The 23675-nt window shown below is 39.7% G+C and overlaps 1 protein-coding gene across 2 annotated transcripts in view; it reads right to left on the reverse strand.

Annotated features, from left to right (window-relative positions):
* Positions 1-23675, reverse strand: part of LOC127802902 (uncharacterized) — a 45431-nt gene that overhangs the window by 3827 nt on the left and 17929 nt on the right. The window contains exon 3 of one of the 2 annotated variants that reach the window (XM_052338981.1): positions 23161-23393. In XM_052338981.1, the coding sequence (XP_052194941.1) occupies positions 23161-23393 (233 nt within the window). Of the gene's footprint in view, positions 1-23160; positions 23421-23675 lie in introns of both variants that reach the window. The other variant, XM_052338980.1, reaches the window with a different exon arrangement.

A 23675-nucleotide genomic window follows, 5' to 3' on the forward strand; every position in this document is an offset into this window, starting at 1 on the left:
TTAACCCTCTACTTTACCCCCTAACCAATTCTTTGACCATTCTATTCACCTAAAGCCTAACTCCAAACCTATAAACATTAGGTCTTATGGGTACCCACCTATTCAAAAAGCTGAGATAGAAAAACTGGTCAAGGAAATGCTAGCCAAATTGATTATCCAACCAAGCCAAAGCCCCTTTGCTTCTCCTGTCTTACATGTTAGGAAAAAGAATGGGACTTGGCCTTTTTGTGTGGATTACTGCCATTCGAATGCCATAACCATAAAGAACAAATTTCCAATTCCCATCATTGAGGACCTACTTGATGAACTAACCTCAGCCACTGTTTTTTCAAAGCTAGATCTGAGGGCAGGGTATCACCAAATTAAGATGAACCCTGCTGATATTCCCAAAACTGCTTTTAGAACCCACCAAGGGCTTTATGAGTTTGACCAACGCTCTTGCAACCTTCCAATCCCTAATGAACCATATATTCAGCCCCTACTTGAGGAAATTCATCCTTGTCTTTTTTTATGATATCCTCATTTACAGCCCTACATTTGACCAACACCTAGATTATTTGAGGACAACATTTAAAGTCCTTAGGTCCAATCAATTATATGTAAAGTTGTCCAAGTGTACTTTTGCTAAAAAACAGGTGAAATACTTGGCCCACATTATATCGAGGGAATGAGTACAAACTGATCCCAAGAAGATTGCTGCCATGGTTGAGTGGCTGAGGCCAAGGACTGTTAAGGAGCTGTGGGGTTGGCTATTATAGAAGGTTCATCCAAAATTATGGGATAATAAGCAGGCCCCTAACTGAGTTGCTTAAGGACAGCTTCCAATGGAATCTGAGTGCAGAGGATGCCTTCCAAGCATTGAAAGGAGCCATGACGAGGGCACCTATATTGGATTTACCTGATTTTTCAAAGCCATTTATCCTAGAAACTGATGCATGTGACAAGGGGGTAGGGGCTGTGTTGGTGCAGGATGGGAAACCCTTGCCTTACATTAGTCAAGCCTTAGCCCCAAAGCATTTGGGACTAAGCATATATGATAAGGAGCTGATTGTAGTATTGTTTGCAGTGGAGAAGTGGAGGCACTACTTGGAATGGAATCAATTTGTTATAAGGACTGATCATGAGAGACTTAAAATGAACCAGTCTTGCTGTATGGCTCAGAATGTTGGACAGTCAAATACTAGCATGAGAAAAAGACGAGTGTAGCGGAGATGAGGATGTTAAGATGGATGTGCGAACATACAAGAAATGATAAAATTAGAAATGAAGTTATTCGTAATAAGGTACGAGTAGTGCCAATCGAGGAGAAGATGAGAGAGACTAGACTAAGATGGTTTGGTCATGTGAGAAGGAGACTAAGAGACGCTCATGTGAGGAGAGTTGATGAAATGGAACAATTAGTCACAAAAAGAGGTAGAGGTAGACCCAAGAAAATTTTGGGAGAGACTTTAAAATTTGATATGAAATATATGGATCTAAATGAGGATATGACAAAAGACAGAAATACATGGAAGTCTAGAATTCATGTAGCCGACCCCACATAGTGGGATAAAGGCTGGATATGTTGTTGTTGTTGTTGTTGTTAACGAGTACATACACAGCTGCAAAAAAGGGGGGTCAACAAACTGCTAGGATGGGATTATGTGATTCAATACAGAAAAGGTAAGGAGAATGTAGTGGCAGATGCTTGTTCAAGAAGAGAAGAAACAGGCAGCTGCCAAGCCATTTCAGCTATAGTCCTCGATTGGGTGAAGGACATTTCAGCTAGTTATGAAAAATCGGAATGGGCTAAGACTCTTGTGTCACAGCTGGCCATTCAACATGCAAGTAAATCAGGGTACACTCTTTCAGCAGGATTACTAAGATTTAAAGGAAGGTTGGTGGTAGGGATGATGACCAGTTGAAGGAATGGATTTTGCAGTCCTTGCATAGCTCTCCCAGGTGAAGCAATTGTTTTATTGGCAGGGACTTAAGAGGGATGTGACTGCATTTGTCTTGGCTTGTGCAGTATGCGAATGCTGCAAGCATGAACAGGTTGCCTATCCTGGTCTGCTGCAGCTGTTTGCCATCCCAGAACAGGCATGGGAACAGATTTCAATAGATTTGTGGAAGGGTTTGCCAAGTCCAAAGGGAGAGCTGTCATTTTGGTGGTGGTGGATAGATTGACTAAGTTTGCACACTTCTTGAGTCTGGCCCATCCTTTTACAGCTCAAGAAGTGGCACGTTTATTGCTGGATTTGGTTGTTAAAATCCATGGACTGCCACTTTCCATAGTCTCAAATAGGGACAAGATATTTACCAGCAATTTCTGGCAGAATTTGTTTTGATATCTAGGGGTGAGACTACACACGTCAACAGCCTATCACCCTGAAACTGATGAGCAAACAGAGTGCTTGGAAAACTACCTCTAGTGCATTTGTTTTCCAAGCCTAAGAGCTGGAATAAGTGGCTGTCTCTTGCTCAATGGTGGTATAACTCAAGCTTCCATAGTTCACTTAAGAGAGCTCCCTTTGAAGCCTTATTTGGGTGCAAACCCCCCACTGATATGTGCTGTAATGCAGTCTTATAATACTGAAAGGGCAGTGGATTATTATTTGCAGAAACAGCAAGAAGTGTTGCAGGTGATAAAAAAAGAGTTGGCAGCAGCACAAAATTGGATGAAACAAATTGCTGACGGAAGAAGTGAGAGGGTGTTTGAGGTAGGAGATACGGTGTATTTAAGGGTGAAGCGATACCAGCAGCAAGTATTCTCAACCTCCCCTGCATCAAAGTTGAGCCTAAAGTACTATGGGCCTTTTCTCGTAGAGGCTAAAGTGGGAAAGGTGGCCGTAGAAAAAAACTGAAAACTTGGTATTTTTCCACTTCCACTTGATTACAATATATATAGGAGAAAGAAATCAATCAAATCCCTATAACTAAGGAAAAAGAAGGAATCCTAATTACATCAATTACTAATTTACATCAATCAATCAATCCCAACAATTAAGATTGATTATAATCAATCTCATAGATTGTGGGATAAGATTCATTATAATCTATCCCATAGATTGTGGGATTGTTACGGCCTTTAAATCTGCAAAATATTTGACCAATCACACACATAATCACAACCTTGATTCACCACAATGGCCTACCATTTGAAGCTGCCCCCTGATGTGTAGATTTGCCCGGTTTTTCATGTCTCTTTGCTGAAGAGATCTGTTGGACCTACTGATGTCACAAGCCTTGATTTACCCCTGCCAGTTGAGGACTTGGCAGAAGATGTTGAACCATTGACAGTGCTGGAGAAAAGAGTTATCCCTAACCCAAGTTCTTGTGCAGTGGTCTCACTTACATCCTGACCACACTACTTGGGAGTATCTCCCTGATCTACTTAAACAGTTCCAAAGGGTAGCTCAGCTGCTGTGATTTCTTGGGGACAAGAAATCTTTCAAAGGGGGGGAGCTGTCACAACCCTAAGGGCACTACTGTAATTGAGCTACAATTGTATTGTTTGTAATTCTATTAGGCATACATTGCTGCTGCTATTTTAGATTGTACCCTCAGTTACAATAACAGAAGAGCAGCCAGCCTATGCCTATAAAAGGCTACTTGTAAGAGGATGGGAATCATGTGAAATGAGATTGAATATTTTCCCTCCAATTCTCTATTCTCTCTCTCTCTCTCTCTTGAACCCTCTGTTGGAATTCATGTGAAATGAGATTGAATATTTCCCCTCCAATTCTCTATTCTCTCTCTCTCTCTCTTGAACCCTCTGTTGGGATTCATGTGAAATGAGATTGAATATTTTCCCTCCAATTCTCTATTCTCTCTCTCTTGAACCCTCTGTTCTCCCTCTCTTCCAATCTAATTCTCCTTCCCATTCTCTCCAATTCTTGGATTCTTCCCCAATTAGCCCCTGTCAGATCGTGGGATCTGACAATTATATCAGGCATATGGTCTACAGAGACATTTTTCTTTTTGCTAATAAGCCTAATGGACATAATGAATTTGAGAATTGCAATGCATGGTTGGTATCTGCTTGCACGTGCATATGGTACACAATTTCTGGATTTCATATGCTTAAAAATACATGCTACAAAACATAGTGGTGCTTTAAGAAATTGAAGGGCACATGAGCCAACCCAACCTGAGCTCCTCACTTCAGTGTGGTCCAATTCTACTTTATGTTGGACTTCATTAAATGAGATGCAGAAGGTGAAAATGTAGGCAATGATAGCTGCTTTGGATTTAAACACCATTTTAAATTAAAACCTTGTTTCAATTTCACCTCAAGGTGATGTTTTCAGTATTGATTTGTTAGCTTAGGCAACCTCAGATGGCTTGTCAATATAATAATTGCTTTACAGAAGGGACAAAACTCTAAAAGCCTAAATTGGGAATTCCTCTTAAGGGCATTGAAAGCTTAACGGATCTTGGTCAACCATTGTAGGGTTAAGGAGCTATTTGCTAAGCATGTTTCATTTTAAAATCAATTTTGGCCATCTAGCAAATTCAAAGCACCAAGCATTCTGTACCTTGCATATACTTGGAAAACAATGAAACCTGAAAACAAGTAGAATGACGAGGAAACATCTGAGATATGGACCATTTATCCTTAAAAATAAAGGAAATACATATTTTACATTACCACTTCAAAATTTATGGAAAACTTGTATTAGAGACTTGCACATGATATTATATATGGACATATACATCTAGCATGTCACGACCTCAGCAAGTTGTCACGACCCCAAGGATATAATTATAATTATAATAGTAGTAGTAAAGTGCATTACTATATTGTACCGTAGGCGGCTGTTCATGTTTGTACCTTTCAGTTACCAACCTATAAATAGGTTAGAATATGTAGAGAATGGATATGTTTTGAATGATAATTAAACTTGCTATTTCTCTCCCTCATTTCCCTCCGATGTCTCCCCCATTCTCTGTTCTAATTGCATTTCTCCCTCAAATCTTCTTGTTATCTCCCTCTTTCTATCTAATTCTCCCTCCATTTTTGTTCTATCTTTCTCGATTCCTACCAAATTTCTCAGTAAATTCCTACTCAAACCCTAGGCAGATCCTAGGATCGTGACAAATGGTATTAGAGCCGACGATTATCGGATGTGAGTTCAGAAATTTTAATAGCTGATTCTGGTTTGACTTTTTAAGGCGGAATGGGCCAACAATTCTTAGCGCGATTTTGAGCAACAAAACAGATCTGAGCGAGTGTGGATCCACAGCGATTGCAACTGAGATTCTGGTGAGAAGGAAGGCGCGATGTGGATGCAGGTCTGGGGGTGATTGCTGAATCACAACAATTGCAATTGAGATTTCAGCGAGAAGGAAGGCACAAAGTGGAAGCAGGTCTGAGGGCGATTGTTGAATCACAACGATTGCAATTAGAGTCCAAGCGATCTTGAATTCGTAGCAAATCAGAAGCAAAACCGGAGGATTGTGTCACGGACTGGCCATGATCAAGTTGCTCTCCTAATTTTGATGCGAATTAGGAATGTTCAAGAACAGATAAAAAGAGAGAAAGAGAAGAGAGAAAGAGAGACGGAAGAGAGAAGAGAGAAAGGAGAGAGAGAGAGAGTTGAGAGAAGTAGGAAGAAACTCAGAATTCTATTCCACGATAATTTTCCCAAGAGAGCCTTGGAGAGAATATACAATTGAGTGAGATGATAGGCCTGCTACAGCAGATCCTACTCTCTCCTTCTGTTGTAACCAACCTTTTTGTCCTATTCTAGCCCTTACACAAGGGCCCTATAGGTTTAACTGACTCTTAACAGAAAATGACAGCAATAGTAACCAGCAAATTACAGCAGTAAAGAAATAGCAAAAATTACAGCCATAAAAGAAATTAAAATTGGATAATCTGGGTACTTCTCATGACAGATTGTTGATCTGCATGTGGACCATCGATGATTGTTGATTGATCCAGAGCAATCGATCCTAAACTTAGCTGCATTTGAAAGCAGTTCAGTGACAAACTCAGTCATCTCAGATCTCAGTGTCAATCAATTCAGGAAACGATTTTAGATTAGAATGATAATCAGGTGATTTCTGAGTGGCTGGATCTAGGTTATTGAATCGAATAGTAGGCACCTCTCAGGAAGCTGCAATTGAATCTGCAATTGAGTCGATCAAGTTTAGGTGGAGAGTTGCATAGTGGAAGCAGTTGCAGAAGCGAGCCATGGACGCAAGACTCGAGGAAACATGCGCTAAACTCAACAACGACTGGACAAAATCATGATTATGGTGGCCAAACAATTTTCGATTCGCCTTCCAACTGAGTTACATTCTAAGGAGTATTTGGATCCGATTATTCAAAGAAAGATCAGATCTAGCGACAGGTGGAGATCTTGACATTACTCATCCATGGAGTTAACTTTTAGAGATAAAGGAAAGCTCCAGATCCACAGTAGGACCCAGTGTTGTTAAAGGCACGTGCCTAGGCCCAAGGCCCCTCAAGGCGCACCTCCCTCAAGTGCACATCCATCAAGCGCAGTTGATTTTTTAGCGCGTTTTATTTTTTAAACATTTTTCTGTTAATACAATATTGAAAAGTCAACAAAACTCAAAAATATCATGCTCCAGCTCATTTGATTTCTAGAAGGCCAAGAGACTACACCTCCAATGCTCCAACTCTCTTACGCAACACTCTCTTCTCTCACGCAATGCAGCAACTGCAACTCCTCAAGTTCTTCTCCAGTTCTAATTTGAGGTGCTTCACTGCTTCTCCAGGCCAAGGTAACATATCAACAATCCTTGCTTCTCTTCTTCTTCTTCTTCTTATTACGCGGCTGCTTCTTAATCTTACGTTACTGCTATCCTTCTTCTTCTTCTTCTTCTTCTTCTTACGTTGCTGCTATCCCCATACTCCTCCTCCTCCTCCTTCTTCTTCTTCTTCTTCTTCTTCTTCTTCTTCTGCTGCTGCTGCTGTTGCTAAACTTTTTCTTTTAAGTTGACTGTTGACTTAAAGTCTTAAAACTAACATTTTTTGGTGGATTTTGCTTAAGTTTAATGACATTTTTAGTACTATTTTGTTGTCTTTTAATTATACATGTCAAATACTAATTTTGTTTTTTATTTGTGGTGTTTAAATGTCGATTCCTTTTTCTGATTTGTTGAAATATGGTGGGATTTAATTTTCTGAAATTTACAAGTATGTCATGAAGTATGTTTATGTTGTGATTTATTTAATATATGTTGAATTCTTAAATTTTTTGATAACATAAATATTGATATGTGATTAAGATCTATTTTATGACTTATTATTCAATTAACAAGTATATTTTTCTTTCTTCTTAGTCAGCATGCGCCTTGCACCTGCCAAGTGCACACCTCGCCTTGCGCCTCAAGCTCCAAGACCCTTTGTGCCTTAGTGCGCCTTGGGCCTTTAACAACACTGGTAGGACCAATTCGAGCAAGCATTAGAAGCATACCTAATGCTTCCAGTCTACAAACAACGGATGGAATAGCATTAAAATAGGTCGGAGATGAGAGGTGCAACAAAGAATTCAATACCCTAAAACAAGATGGCTCTATAATAGATTATAAGGTCAGGTTTGAGGAATTGAAAGCGCTGATGCTCAATTCCCATCCAACCTTGAAGGAGTCTTACTTTGTGTTGAGATTCATTAGTGGTCTTAACAATGCGCTGAGGCCGACCGTGAAAATGTTGTGTCTTGCCACAGTACAATAAGCAGCTGAGAAGGCTAGGCTACAAGTGTTAGCGCTAGAAGCCATTTACAGAAAGTATGGGTTGCTCCCCAAAAGTTATCTTAAGTGCAGCCAACAGATTGAAGGAGCTTGTAAGGCTGCAAATCAAGTAGAGCAGGAATCTGACGAAAAATCAGAGTTGGACCAGCCAGTTGTAACTAAAGACTCCGGTAAGGAAGAGAGATTGGACAAGAATATCAGTGAGGACCACATTTTATATTTGCAGGAAGCTATTGAAGTAGAGCATTGGAAGAGGAGGATTGCAATGAAGATAGCTTCCATGCAACTGATGAGAGGTATGCCTGTGACACCTACCCTACGATGGATCAAGTTTGTGATGATTCGCATGCATTCAATGAAGTTCTAATCAATCAATTAGGACCTGAACAACCTTATTTTGGTTCTAAGGAAACTGATCCTAAGGCTGATAAGCATAGTCAGGCATTTAATGAGGACTTGGACCAAAGAAAGAAGCCGAAGGTTGACAACTTGAACAATATTACTACTGCTTTGAGTGCTTTTTATCTTGGCCAACATGACAGTCTTGCTGTCATTCAAGTGGTGTAGACTAGTTACTAGCAGAAAAGGAGGAATTGAAACTGACTGCACAGAAGAACAGCCATATGGTTCGGAAGATGATGGAAAAGGAGGTTGCTGCCATATGATTTGGGAGCTTTGACACTGGAAAGGGGAGCTGCTGTGTTTTGCATCAAGAATAGCCTAGAAGAAATCAGGAGAATTCTCGGATGATTCAAGCGGCTAAAATAAACTAAGTTAGAGAGACTAACTTATGTAGTATATTATGTGTTCTCTTTAATAAGTCCTTGTAATTACCACCCTAATTTGCCTATAAATAGGAGGCATAGGAAGGTAGTTGCGATTATCATTCATTTTCTGTATACGAGTGAAGTGTTGTAATATGAGAGGAAAGACTTGTAAAAGAAGAGTTCTTTGTAATCTCATAGAGCATTGTACTCATGTGAAAGAGAAGAGGGTCTTGTGCTGATTCTTTGAAGATTTCATAGTGAATTAATCTCAGGACTAAATGTTAGATGTAGGATTGCTATTGTAATCTAAACCAGGATAAATCTGCTTTGTCTCTTGTTTGGTTTGCATGTCTTTTCCCTATTTCAATTATGTTTTTATTTTGCATTTTTTGTTTATGTTATTCTCGGAATCAAACTATGTGTCTGTGTGTCTGTGTATTGGCACATAGAGAGAATTCTAGTGCTGCCAATTCAACAAATTGGTATCAGAGCCAGATTATCTCATCAAGAACCATTAGAAATCAATAGAAATAGTTGTAGGAATGGCTTCTACAGCCTCTGCTACCCGATATGATATCGAGAAGTTTGATGGGCAGAATGATTTTGGCTTCTGGAGAATGAAGATGAGGGCCTTGTTAGGTAATTTAAGACTGGAAGAAGCTCTTGAAGGAGAGTCTAAAATGCCAGCAACCTATTCTATAGAAAAGGAGATAGGAAAGAAAGCCTTCAATAGGTTGATCTTGAGTCTTGGAGACAGTTTTGAGAGAGGTTTCAAAAATGGAAACTGCTGCAGAATTTTGGTTGAAATTAGAAAGCCTATACATGACTAAGTCTCTTTCTAGTAGGCTGTATTTGAAGGCTAAGAAAGGCAGAAACTTCAAAATCATATAGATGATTTTAATAAACTATGTCTTGACTTAGAAAACATAGAGGTAAAAAATGATGATGAAGATAAAGCCCTGGTTTTATTGCATTCTTTGCCCAAATCCTATGAAACCTTTGTGGATATGCTAAAACATGGTAGAGACACACTGACCTTAGAGGATGTAATTGGAGGATTAAACTCCAAGGAATTGCAGCAGAAAGTAGAGGACAAGAACACAGCAGGAGATGTTCTTGCGATTAGGTGTAGGGCAAAAAGAAGAGACTTCAGGAATAGGGGAAAATCTCGGTCAAAATCCCGAAATGGCAGAAAATTGAGTTATCACTACCATGAAGAATGTCACATTAAGAAGCAATGCCCTAAAAGAAAAAAGGAATTCCAAGAAAAATTGAATCCTGAAATTTCATCCTCCATATGATAGTGCTAATGCATTGGTTGTATCTAGCAAGGAAGATAGGGAGGTTTGGGTGCTTGACTTGGGTTGTTCATTCCATATGACACCCCATAGAGAATGGTTCTTGAACTATAGAGATATTGGTGGTGGTAAAGTAATTTTAGGAAACAACCACGAGTTTAACATTAAGGGAATTGGAGACATAAAACTAAAGATGCATGATGGAATAATTAAAACACTAACTGCTGTGAGATATGTTTCAGAATTAAAAAGGAACCTGATTTCCCTAGGAGAATTGGATAAAAGTGGCTATTCCTATAGGGGGGATGGTGGAGTTGTAAAGGTAGCTAGGGGCTCACTTATTTGCATGAAAGCTGTCCTACAAAATGGAATATATGTGCTGCAGGCAACCACATTATGTGGTGATGCAGCTATAGGTGAGAACGGAACCTATGAACACACAAAATTGTGGCATTATAGGATGGTCCACATTAGTGAGCAAGGCCTTGGAGAACTGTCCAATCAAGGAATCCTAGGTGCTGAAAATTTAACAGAGTTAGATAAATGTGAATCTGCCATAGACCGAGGGTATGGTTGCAATTAGAGGTGAGTAGTGGCATTGATGTAATAACTCAGTGAGGGGATAATTCAAAAGGCGCGCGCATGGGCAGATTTACTAACTGCCACATCAAGTCTTGTAATTCTTCTATAAATACCAGATAAGTTGAGGATAGAGAATTATGTGAGGATTATCCCACAAATTCCTTTCCCTCTCATTTCTCAATTCTCTCTTCTCTAGCTCTATTCTCTAATTTCTCCCTATCTCTCCCTCTCAATCTTTCCTGCCTTTGGCCGTTCTTCCAAATTTATGGAAGAATTCCTATTGTCAAATCAGAACCTAACATTTGGTATCAGAGCCAGTGATTTGGTAGAGGTGATGGCCGATGGAACGCGTGTGAAGCAGATGGAAAATAGATTGGACGCGATCGAATTAGGATTGCGACAACACTAGGAGCAGGTGGATGACAAATGGGAGAAGATGGAGTTGGGAATTCAGAACACTCAAGAGGAGATCCACCGAAGTAGATCGGAATACACGACCACCTTGGATCGCGCAATGAACGGAATTCTAGAAGAATTGGCTGGACTCAGCCAGCAACTAACGGCAGCTTTGAGCATGTTCTCTCAGCAGCCGAATGTCAGTTTGACAACTGATTTTCCCCCGAGGACAACATCAGCACCTATCCTGACTTCATCGGTGAACAGACCGCGACCTCAAGAGCCAAGGTGTGGAGGAGATCAAGTTGAACTAGGAGAAGGAGTGAATCAAAGGTATTATGGAGGGGTCAATTCACCCAATTCAGGTCCGAGGATGGAGATTCCGACTTTTGACCGAGACAGGCCGAGGTGGTGGATACGCCAATGTGAGAGGATGTTTTATCAACATCGAGTTGCTGAGGGTGATAAGGTATGTATGACTGCTTCTTACTTAGATGATGTGGCAGATGCATAGTTCCAAAATTGGAGCCATGGTAGGATGGATTTGAGTTGGCCGGAGTTTGTTAGCCAACTATGCTAGAGGTTCGAAGAGAAGAACAGATCTGATATAATTGAGGAGTTTAACAAATTGAAACATAATGGAACGGTGGAGGAATACCAAACTAGATTTGAGGAGTTGAGATCCTTACTCTCATTGTCTCATCCCTACTTAGATGAGGAATATTTTGTTTCAAGTTTTATCAGTGGGTTGGAGGAGTTAATTAGGTCGACAGTTAAGATGTTGTACCCCACAACTGTGGCACAAGTGGCTGAACCAATGTTATCAAAGGCGCACAAGGGTCTTGGAGCCTGAGGCGCAAGGTAAGGCGCGACCCTGGTGGAACTAGGTGCAAGTTAATAAAAAATAAAATAAAATAAAAATATAGTTGAAGAAAAAGGTATAAAATAGGTCTCAACTTCTAATAATATTTTAACAAGCATGTTATAAAAAAAATCACTCTAAAGACCAAACATTTCTATATTTTCATCATTAGAAGCATCATCTCTAATATCTTCTTCCACATCATCTACTCTTGTTGGATGATTTCTATGGTTTAAAAATGTGATGACAGTTTCATACATTTTTTTGGTAAGTAATATACTAGACTTGAATTTGCATCTTTCTTTGTTTTGGTGACTTAATGTTGCATTTTGTTATTACATGCCTTGAATTTGTTCAATTCTCCCTATCCATCTTCATCTAGTTCAAATTCAATTGGAGCATTTGAAGTATTAGCATTTTTACTTATTGTCAAATTTGTAGTTGAAGCAATAAATTTAAAGCCTAAACAGTAAAAAAATTAAATAAAGTAACAAACAGTGAAATAAAAAACTTGAAAAATAGCTAAAAAGTCCAAGGCATGCGCCTTTTCCTAAGGCGCGCTTGTCTACTCCCGCCTGGAAGGCTTTCAGGTGCCCAAGGTGCGCCTTGTGCCTAGGCGCGCCTTAAATAACACTGGGCTAAACAAGCTTGCCTACATGAGCTATCGATGGAGACCTTTGCTAGGAGACACAGGTTGTCGTCTAAAAGCAACCGAGAGGATCACACCTATGGAGGGTATCACAAGGGTAATAATTCACAATGGCTGAAAGGAGGACCTCCAAGTAAGGTCACTCAACCTGTGCAGCCAAGGAACCTAACGGTGGACCAAAAGAGACGGTTAGGGCTATGTTTTCGTTGCGGAGAGGAGTATGGACAGGGCCACCAGTGTAAGAAACTCCTCCTAACTATGGAAGGATAGGAGGAAGAAGAAATGGAGGAAGCTAGGATAGAAGGAAATGAAGATGTTCTTGAGGGGAATGAAGGTGGTGAAATTTCCAAGCATGCTCTGCAAGGCTAAGCAGCTGGTAGGGTCGTTAAGGTGAAGGAGTTGGTCCCGAAAAGGAATTTAGTAGTGCTGATCGACAGTGGCAGCACTCATAGCTTCCTAGATGAGACAACCGCCAAGAGCTTGTAGTGCGACCTAAAAGAAACTCCCCCTCTATCAGTCCTAATAGCCAATGGGACTAAGATGGTAAGTCAACTCAAGTGTATGGGATTCAAGTGGCTAATGAGTGGGCATGAATTTTGGGCTGATTTGAGAATACTCAAGTTGGGAGGGTGTCATGTTGTTTTAGGGGTAGATTGGATGGAGACAGTAGGCCCCTTGGTGTTTGATTTTAACACCCTGGAGGTTACCTTTAATTGGAAAGGCCAACAAGTGACTCTACATGGCAGTCAGGAAACTGGAGAATGTAAGGCTGTTTCAGGAAAAAGAATTCAGAAGCTGCTGGAACAGGAGAGTACAACCGTGAGACAACTACATTCAATTTATGCTGTGGACGTTGGGGTAAGGGCCATTGGAGATCAAAAGCATGCCTCACACATGGACATCCCTTGAAAGTTGAGGACAGTAAGGTACATCTACTTAGACCCATTCACAATTTGTTAATGGAATTTGAGGATATGTTTGCCACACCCCAAACCCTTCCACCCCACCGAATCCTTGACCACTCCGTTCACCTTAAACCCAAAAGCGAACCAGTAAACCTAAAAGCCTACCGATACTCTCCTATACAAAAAGCGGAAATAGAAAAACATATAAGAGAAATGTTGTCCAAAAACCTGGTACAATCAAGCCAAAGCCCATATGCCTCACCAGTCCTCCTAGTAAAAAAAAAAAAAAATGGCACTTGGAGGTTCTATGTAGATTATAGGCAACTTAACTCATTAACCATCAAGAATCAATTCCCTATTCCCATTATTGAAGATCTGCTGGACAAATTAACCGGAGCATCCATTTTTTCTAAGCTTGATTTGACCTCCGATTACCACCAAATTAGAATGAACCTGGTCAATTGCCCTAAGACTACTTTTAGAACCCATCAAGGGCATTACGGATTCTTGGTAATACCCTTTGGCCTAACTAATGCTCCTGCTACATTTCAAGCATTAATGAACCATATCTTTGTTCCCTATCTACGTAAATTTGTATTGGTATTCTTCGATGACATCCTCATATACAGCTCCACCCTAGACCAACACCTATCTCATCTCAAATTGGCATTTCAGATCCTTAGATTCCATAAATTGTATGTGAAAAGGTCTAAATGTTCATTTGCAGAAGAGAAGGTTAAGTACTTGGGTCATGTCATGTAGTCCTTAAGACCGCCACACACTCACAGCAAACTACCCCTTTAAGACTCACTGATTATACCCCAACTACTATACACACAATCACTCGATAGGAAGAACAAGAATAGGAATAAAACACAGCAAGAGACACAAGATTTTATTCTGGTTCAGTCTCATAAAAGAAACCTACATCCAGACTGCCTTAGGCCCATGAAATCTCCACTATCTTGGCAACTTTACAACAATTATATGAACTAGGAAACTCTCTCTTTTCCCTTAGTCTAAAAACCCTAGACTACCAAGAGAAGAAATCCCAAGAGAAATACAAAATCTCTCAGCCTAGCTCACCCGCACAACCCTTACAAGATAATCCTGAGATCTCACACCCATAACTGAGCCCTTCCAGCCCCTATTTATAAAGCATAGAGGCGGGCAAGGCAGTTACAACTAACTGCCCCTATCCTGACCGGATTTAACCATTTTTCGGACAGCTTTGAAACAAACTAACTAATACAAATTACAGAATGAAAAATATGCTAACAGACTTCCCACAGGGAATACTAAGAACAGAAACTAATCAAAAAACAAATGACTTCACATGTCATATCTGGACATGGAGTTAGTACTGATCCTCACAAGATTGAAGCTATGAAGAGTTAGCCCCGACCTAAGACCCTAAAGGAACTGAGAGGATTCCTAGGCCTTACCGGGTACTATAGATGATTTATAAAAGGTTATGGGGTAATTAGCAAGGCACTGACCAATCTGCTAAAGAAGAATAGTTTCGGGTGGGGACCGAAAGCAGAGGAAGCATTTGAATCTCTTAAAGCAGCCATGACTTAGGCCCCAACATTAGCTCTACCAGATTTTTCCAAGGAGTTTATTTTGGAAACAGACGCATGAGACACCGGTATAGGGACTATGCTTAGCCAAGAAGGAAGATCGGTGGCCTATCTAAGTCAAGCATTGGCCCCAAGGCACATGGGGTTGAGTATATATTACAAGGAGCAACTGATAGTATTAATGGCTGTGGAGAAATGGAGATATTACTTAGAAGGCAAAAAATTCACCATTAAGACAAACTATGAGAGTCTGAAATTCTTATCCCAACAAAGAGTACATAATCAATTACAGAGAAAGGGAATTACCAAACTCATGGGATTTGACTTCATCATTCTCTACCGTAAAGGGAAAGAGAATAGAGCAGTTGATGCTCTATTAAGGAGAGATGGCTCAGCCTCCTATCAAGCCATCTCAGCCTTAGTTTCGGATTGGGTGCAAGACATTACGCACAGTCAACTTCTGACCAGACTCCTTGGATCAAAGACTTGCTTACTAAGATCTTAATGCAGACAACTTCTGACCCTAACTACCAATTAAAAGGTGGACTATTGAGGTTCCAAAATAGAGTGGTTATTGGGAATGACGAACAGTTGAAGAAAAAGATCCTCTGGAGCCTTCATGACTCCCCCATAGGTGGGCACTCAGGACTCAATGTAACTTAGTGGCAGGTCCAACAAGTCTTTTACTGGAAGGGGTTAAAGAAAGATGTGACTAGGTTTGTCATGGAATGCACTACTTGTCAAAGGTGCAAACATGAGCAAATCCCTTATTCGAGCCTCCTACAATCGTTGGAAATACCATCCCAAGCGTGGGAACTGATTTCAATGGACTTTGTCAAGGGATTACCAAAATCAGAGGGGGCTGACATTCTATTGGTAGTGGTGGACAAACTGACTAAATTTAGCCATTTCCTCATGTTGGCTCATCTGTTCACAATCGCTGAAGTAGCGAGGAAATTGATGGGCTTGGTCTTTAAAATACATGACTTACCAAAGGCTGTAGTGTCTAATCGTGATAAGGTCTTTACCAGCTAATTTTGGAAGACCTTATTCTAGGGGCTAGGAATCAAGCTACATCTTTCCTCTGCTTATCATCCCGAGACAGATGGGCAGACTGAGAGAGTCAATCAATGTCTCGAGACTTATCTTAGGTGCTTGTGTGTCTCCAAGCAAAGAAGTTGGAGTAGATGGGTAGCTTTAGCCCAATAATGGTATAACACCAACTATCATACCGCACACAAAAGGACCCCTTTCGAAGCTCTGTTTGGATACCTGCCCCCCATCATCCCAGCTGTAATGCACTATTCTCCTACAAAAACATCAGCTGATCAGTATCTGATGGACAAACAGGAAGCTCTACTAACCATTAAGCAGGAATTGGCCCTAGCAAGACAAAGAATGAAGCAGTTGACTGATAAACATCGAACAGAAAGGCAGTTTGAAGAAGGTGAGGAGGTCTATCTAAAGGTCTGAAGGTTCCAACAACACCTTTTCCGCAAAGGGCCGATCTCTAAATTTAGTCCCAAGTTCTATGGGCCATTCAAAATATTGGCTAAGGTGGGTCATATAGCTTACCGTCTCTAGTTGCCTGAGGGAGTGGGACTTCATCCAGTGTTCCACGTCTCCCTTCTGAAGAAGTCTATTGGACCGGCAGACGCAACAAGTAGTACACTGCCAATATCAATTGAAGACATAGAGGAAGAGGGTGAGCCCTTGGTAGTGCTTGACAAAAGGGTGATTTACAATGACACTACTCCATTGACTCAAGTCCTAGTGCAGTGGTCTCACCTACACCTGGACAACACTACTTGGGAGTATCTCCCTGACCTTCTACAACGCTTTCCCAAGATGACAAAGCTACTTTAATTTCTTGGGGACAAGAAAGGTTTTAAGGAGGGGAAAATTGTCATAGACTGAGGGTATGGTTGTAATTAGAGATGAGTAGTGGCATTGATGTAATAACTCAATGAGGGGATAATTCAAAAGGCGCGCACGTGGGCAGATTTACTAACTGCCACGCCAAGTCTTGTAATTCTTCTATAAATACCAGATAAGTTGAGGATGGGGAATTATGTGAGGATTATACCACAAATTCCTTTCCCTCTCAATTCTCTCTTCTCTAGCTCTATTCTCTAATTTCTCCCTATCTCTCCCTCTTAATCTTTCCCGCCTTTGGCCGTTCTTCCAAATTTACAGAAGAATTCCTACTGTCAGATCAAAACCTGACAGAATCTTGCATTTTTGGTAAGTCTACAAAGGTAAAATTCCCTAAGAAAGCAATTCACTCCTCGAAAGCCCCCTTAGAATATATACATTCAGATCTATGGGGGCCTAGTCAGACTTTAACTCATGGAGGGGTAAGGTATTTTCTATCAATCATGGATGATTACTCTAGGATGGTTTGGGTCTATGTTTTGAAATCAAAAGATTACACTTTTGAGGCTTTTAGAAGCTGAAAAATCATGATAGAGAATAAAAAAGGTATGAAAATTAAGATCATTAGGACTAATAATAGTCTAAAGTTTTGCAATAAAGATTTTACTCCAATGTGTAGTGAAGTGGCCTCTTTAGGCACCTAACAGCCCCTAGAAACCCTAAATAAAATGGCCTAACTGAGAGAATGAATAAGACCCTACTTGAGAGGGTGAGATGCATGTTGTTCCATGCTAGGTTACCTAAGTCATTTTGGGGAGAAGTTGTAACCACAACCGCATATGTAATAAATAGGTCTCCATCGGCAGCTATAGGGTTTAAAACACCCTATGAAATGTGGAATGGCCATAAGCCAAGTTTTGATCACCCAAGGGTATTTGGGTGTATAGCTTATGTCCATGTAAGGCAAGGCAAATTAGAGCTTAGAGACAAAAGATGCCTATTTATTGGTTATCTAACAGGGGTTAAAGGATACAAGCTATGGAATTTGGAAGAAGGATTGCCAAGAACTATAGTGAGTAGGAATGTAACATTTAATGAGAATTCCTTCATGAAAGAGGATAAGATAGAGGATGCAAAAGGAAAATCTAAGGCTGTTGAAATAGAACAGCAAGATGAAATACCTGAGGATGCCATTGACAGTCATGATATCCATGATGCTGAAATTGACAATCAAGAGGCAGCATACCAGCAAGATGATGGTGCCAGTTCCTCTAGTTTTGAAAGTGACTCGAGTCTAGGAAGGTACAATGTAGCTAGAGATAGGCAAAGGAGAGTGGTTAAACCTTCTTTGAGGTATGGATTCTCTGATTTGGTATTCTATGCACTGTCAAGTGCAGGTGGAAATAGCTGGAGATGAGCCTTTTCTCGTATGAAGACACTGTTATAGATCAAAAGACTCCAAGAAATGGCTTGCTGCCATGGTGTCATTGAGGAAAAATAATACTTGGATCTTGGTTTATAGACCCTTAGATAAAAGGGTGGTAGGCTGTAAGTGGTTGTTTAAAATTAAAGAAGGGGCAGGAAGTGGTCAAAAACCTAGGTATAAAGTTAGGTTAGTAGCAAGAGGTTTTACCCAAGTAGCTGAAGTAGATTTTAATGAAGTCTTCTCATCGGTTGTGAGACATACTTCAATAAGAATTTTACTTGCTATGACTGCCCATTTAAATTTAAGCCTAGAGCAGATAGATGTGACCACTGCATTCCTTCATGGTGAGTTAGAAGAGAACATTCTAATGGAGCAGCCTAAAGGATTTGAAATTAAGGGTAAGAAAGAGTAGGTGTGTTTGCTGAAATCAGTGTTCTAAAAATCGGCCTAGGCGGCCGCCTAGGCGCTAGGCGGCCGCTGGCCACCCCGAAATTGCCCTAGTCGGGCCTCCTAGGCGCCGGCCCGAGTAATTGGCCGGCTTGGGTGCCTAGGCGACCCAGGCGGCGCCTAGTCGGCCTGAGCGCCTTGGCGCCCAACTCGTTGGCTCAGCCATTTTTAGGGTTTTTTTTGCTAAATCATTAAATCGAACCTCTCAACATCTCCCTATTTCTCTCTTCTCACCTGAACGCTGTCGCCGCCTCAACGCTGTCGCCTCAACACCGCCAAGCTTCATCGGCCCGCCAGTAGTTCACCGCTGTCGCTGTGTCTAGCTCGATCCTCGCCGCCAAGCTTCATCGTCACCGCCTCTTATCTGTCGCGTCCTCGTCGTCCTCAGCGTCATTGTCGCCGCCCCCGTCCTCGCCGTCGAGCTCCATCTCCGCTGCGGCAAGCTCCATCTGTCGTAACCTCTCTCTCTCTCTCCTGTCTCCCCGTCTCTCTGTGTGGTTATTGGGGCATTTGCTCCGTTTTTGTTTTTTGTTTTTATTTTATTTTATTTTTCTTTTCTATTTAATATTTATATATAATTATAGATTTATATTTAGATTTATTATTAATTATATATATTCTATAATATTTCCAAAAAATCCACTTAGCTGTTTGCTTATAGTATTGATTGTATGACTAAGTAAAATGTTATTTATTAATTACAATAATTTATTTCTCATGCTTAATTCTATATATTATTGGTTTATGTTGCATTATTAATATTTTTCAACTTTGATTTAGTTAAAAATAACATCAAATTATATCACAAAGTTTAAAAAATAAAAAAAATAGCAGTTTTCTTAAGCGCCGCCTAGGCCCCACCTAGGCGCTCTAGGCGCTAGGCCCCAGCCTGGCGCCCGACTAGCGCCTAGCGCCTTTTAGAACACTGGCTGAAAAAGTCTTTATATGGACTTAAACAGTCCCCTAGGTAGTGGTATAGGAAGTTTGACACATTCATGATCAACCAAGGACTCAAGAGAAGTGATTTCGATTGTTGTGTCTATGCAAAACATATTTTTGCTAAAATCTCAATTTATCTCCTCCTTTATGTTGATAACATGCTAATTGCAAGTCAATCGGATGAGGAAATCTAAAATTTAAAGCTGAAGTTGAAATCAGCCTTTGAGATGAAGGAGTTAGGAGAGGCTAGGAAGATTTTAGAGATTGAAATATTAAGGAATAGACACCAAAGATTGCTTCAGCTATCTCAAAAGTCCTATCTTGAGAAACTAATTAGGAAATTCAACATGCTTGATGCAAAGGAAACGAATGTTCATTTTGCTCAGCATTTCAAACTATCTCATATGCAATCCCCAAGTGATGAAAAGAGCATTAAAGAAATGAGCAAGATTCCCTATTCTAGTGTTGTAGGAAGCCTTATGTATTGTATGGTGTGCACTAGGCTGGATTTAGCTCATGCCATGAGCGTTACAAGTAGGTTCTTAGCTAATATGGGAAAAGATCATTGAGTTGTTGTTAACTGGATCGTTAGATACCTTAAATGGTTAATAAATATGAGTTTAGTTTATGGTGGAGCTAGTGTAGAAGAAGAGTCTAACATTCTAGGGTTCACTAATGTTGACTATGCAGTAGATTTGGACAAAAGAAGCCTAAGAAGGACATCTACAGGGTATGTTTTCAAGCAATAAAACTCAAACATTAGCTAGAAAACTAATTTACAATTTGTGGTGGCTCTTTCAACCACCAAGGCCTAGTATATAGCTATCACTGAAGCTATAAAAGAGGCCCTATGGTTGAAGGGATTAGTAAGTGAATTACTAGGAAAAAATGTTAAGGCTATTCTAAAGTGTGATAGCCAAAGTGTTATACACTTGGCTAAGAATCAAACCCACCATGAGAGAACTAAACATATTGATCTAAGGTACCATTTTATCAGAGAAGTACTTGAAAGAAAGGAAATAGATCTGATTAAGATTGCAAGTGAAGAAAATGCAGCTAATATGTTCACTAAGGCAGTCCCTATATCAAAATTGCACCATTGTTTAAGGATTTTACAGGTCTATATTTGTGAATGATCAGTTTATTTGCAGGTCCTGAGGAAAAACAGGTTGATGGAATTGAGTTCAAGCATTACTCATGCAAAATGGTGGAGAATTGTTGTGTTTTGCATAGAGAATAGCCTAGAAGATTAAGAAGAAATTATGAGAATTCTCGGGTGATTCAAGTGGCTAAAATAAACTAAGTTAGAGAGACTTAACTTATGTAGTATATTATGTATTCTCTTTAATAAGTCCTTGTAATTACCACACTAATTTGTCTATAAATAGGAGGCATAGGCGGGTAGTCGCAATTATCATTCATGTTCTGTATACGAGTGAAGTGTTGTAATGTGAGAGGAAAGGCTTGTAAAAAGAGAGTTCTTTGTAATCTCATACAGCATTGTACTCATGTGAAAGAAAGAGAAGAGGGTTCTTGTTAAAAGGTTGTCTCAAGTATAGGATAAGAAGACCTAGAAAGATTAGTGAAGGTAGTAAGTGGAAGTTGTGCTCTTGAGGTCCTTTGAAGAATTAAATAGAAGTTGTAACCCAAAACTGTAATTAGTAAAAGTTATGGGGTGAAACTATAAATATTTTATATCTTCATTGGGATACCCGCTCTTGTCTATTCATAGAGGGCCGGGGAGTGTGCGAGAGGGTTAATTTTTTCTCTTTCTATTGTAACGAGTGTTGTATGTTCTCTAAGAGGAAAGGCTAGATCTTGTGGTAGCTTTTGTAATCTTGATAGAGAACTAAGTGTTGGGTGTACTCGGAAATAGGGGAGGATGTTTCTTGATGCTGTACTGATTGATTCTCTGTAATAAAGATTGCTCTCGGTGGGGTTTTGAAGATTGGATGTAGGGTTGCATCACATGCAATCCGAACTAGGATAAATCTGTGCCTACTGCTTGGTTTGGTTGTCTCTTTACTTAATATCTTTGTTGTTCTTTTTAATTCCGGTTTATACTTTCTGTTGTGGGCGTTTTTCTCAAGTGACGGTGTGAGAATTGGCAAGAATCGATCCTATTGTGCTCCTAATTTCTAACAGTTCTTGCACTGATTCTTTGAAAATTTCATAGTGAATTGATCTTAGGACTAAAGGCTAGATGTAGGATTGCTATTGCAATCTGAACTAGGACAAATCTGTTCTGTCTCTTATTTGGTTTGCATATCTTTTCCCTATTTCAATTCTGTTTTTACTTTGTATTTTCTGTTTCGATTATTCTGGGAATCAAACCGTGCGTGTGGTTGTGTATTGGCACATAGAGAGAATTCCAGTGCTCCCAATTCAACTAGAGCTTTGATATGGAGATCCTTGAGGTCTACATTTTATGTTTGCGAGGAAAGCAAAAGCAAAGGAATATAAGAGTGAAGAGGAAGAGGACAGGAATAAGAAAGAAAGAAAGAAGGATAAATCAGAAAGAGAAGGCAGAGATTGGTTGGAAAATAGTGGCCAGTTACTATCAGTTTTTTGGAACAAGAACTTTTTCAAGAAGGGGGGAATTGTCACGACCCCAAGGATCCCCAAGGCTATAATTGTAATTATAATAGTAGTTAGTTAAAATGCATTACTATATTGTACCGTAGGTTGTTGTTTATGCTTGTACCTTTCAGTTACTAGCCTATAAATAGGTTAGAATAGGTAGAGTATGGATATGTTTTGAATGATAATTGAACTACTTGTTTCTCTCTCTCGTTTCCCTCTGATCTCTCTCCCTTTCTCTGTTTTGACTGCATTTCTCCCTCAAATCTTGTTGTAATCTCCCTCTTTTTGTCTAACTCTCCTTCCATTTCTGTTCTATCTTTCCCAGTTCCTACCAAATTTCTCAGTAAATTCCTACTCAAATTCTAGGCAGATCCTAGGATCGAGACACAAGTGATGGAAGGATTTCTACTTAACTACACATAAGAAACTCTGGACAAGTTTAGTAAACACCATTTTATCTTAAATAAACAAAATGAGCACTTGAGAAATGTGAATATAGCCATGTCCTCTTGACATTGGATGCAAAACAGAAGAATTCAACACTTAAAATGCATACCCATATTAGAGTGAATATGACACGGTAAAAACTAAGGTGGTTATGGTTAATAAGTGCATTAACTTTTTAAAATGACAAATGAAGTATTATACATAGAAGAATCATTTACATTCAAAATAAGAAAATTAAGGACTTCTAAAAAACCAATTTAGGCAAAACTCAAACAAAAATAGTACAGAATAACATACTGATTTGAAATAATAAATCACTCCCTAGAAACTATTCTAGTAAAAATGCTAGCGAGGAGAGTAGATGGAATGGAAGAAATTTGCAGCGAAAGGGGCAGAAGAACATTAAGAAAAACTTGGTGGAACTCTTCAATATGACACTAAATACAATAGCCTTAGAGATGATATGGCCATACCCCACCTAGGGAGAGAACTAAAGCTTGATGTACTTTTGTTATGTGAAACAATAGTACAATTCACCACAAAGATTTCACACAAATCAAACCTCCATTTTTTAATTAGAGAATTAATGAACTAAAGCTTGATGTATTGTTGTTATGCGAAACAATACAATTCACCACAAAGATATCACACAAATCAAGCCTGCATTTTTTAATTAGAGAATATAACGAATGCTTACTTTTTCTTACGTTCCCGTCTATTCATACCAACACCACTTGATTCCTCTAATGTTTCAAACCGAAGGTCAGTAACCCGCTTCCTCTTTTTCGTTTTCTTTCTCTTTTCACGCGCATTTTTTTGCACCACATCATCAGCATCCTCCATATGCCGTTCTGTCTGTGAATGTCTGTCATTACCTTCACCTCTGGTCCCAGTAGATTTGGGGTCAGTTTCATCCTTTGCATGAAGTTTCTGTATATAATCATGACGTGTAGCGAGCTCAATATCCATTATGCAAAATAAAAAACAGAAAAAGTTCTATCAATATTACTTCAAGAATTCATTAGGAAATTTATGAATGGCATGAAGGATGGATCCTACAAAAAATAAATATTTAAACACTCATATGCTAAAACAGCTCAAAGGATTTGTACTGAAGAATATCAACACTTGGATAATACACCAGTGCCCAAAACTGGTGAGCTAGCTGATAAAGACACTTTATGCCTTTGGGATTTTTCTTCAGACCTGGTA

This window comes from Diospyros lotus, chromosome 5, assembly GCF_014633365.1.
Source record: "Diospyros lotus cultivar Yz01 chromosome 5, ASM1463336v1, whole genome shotgun sequence".
NCBI classification, from domain to species: domain Eukaryota; kingdom Viridiplantae; phylum Streptophyta; class Magnoliopsida; order Ericales; family Ebenaceae; genus Diospyros; species Diospyros lotus.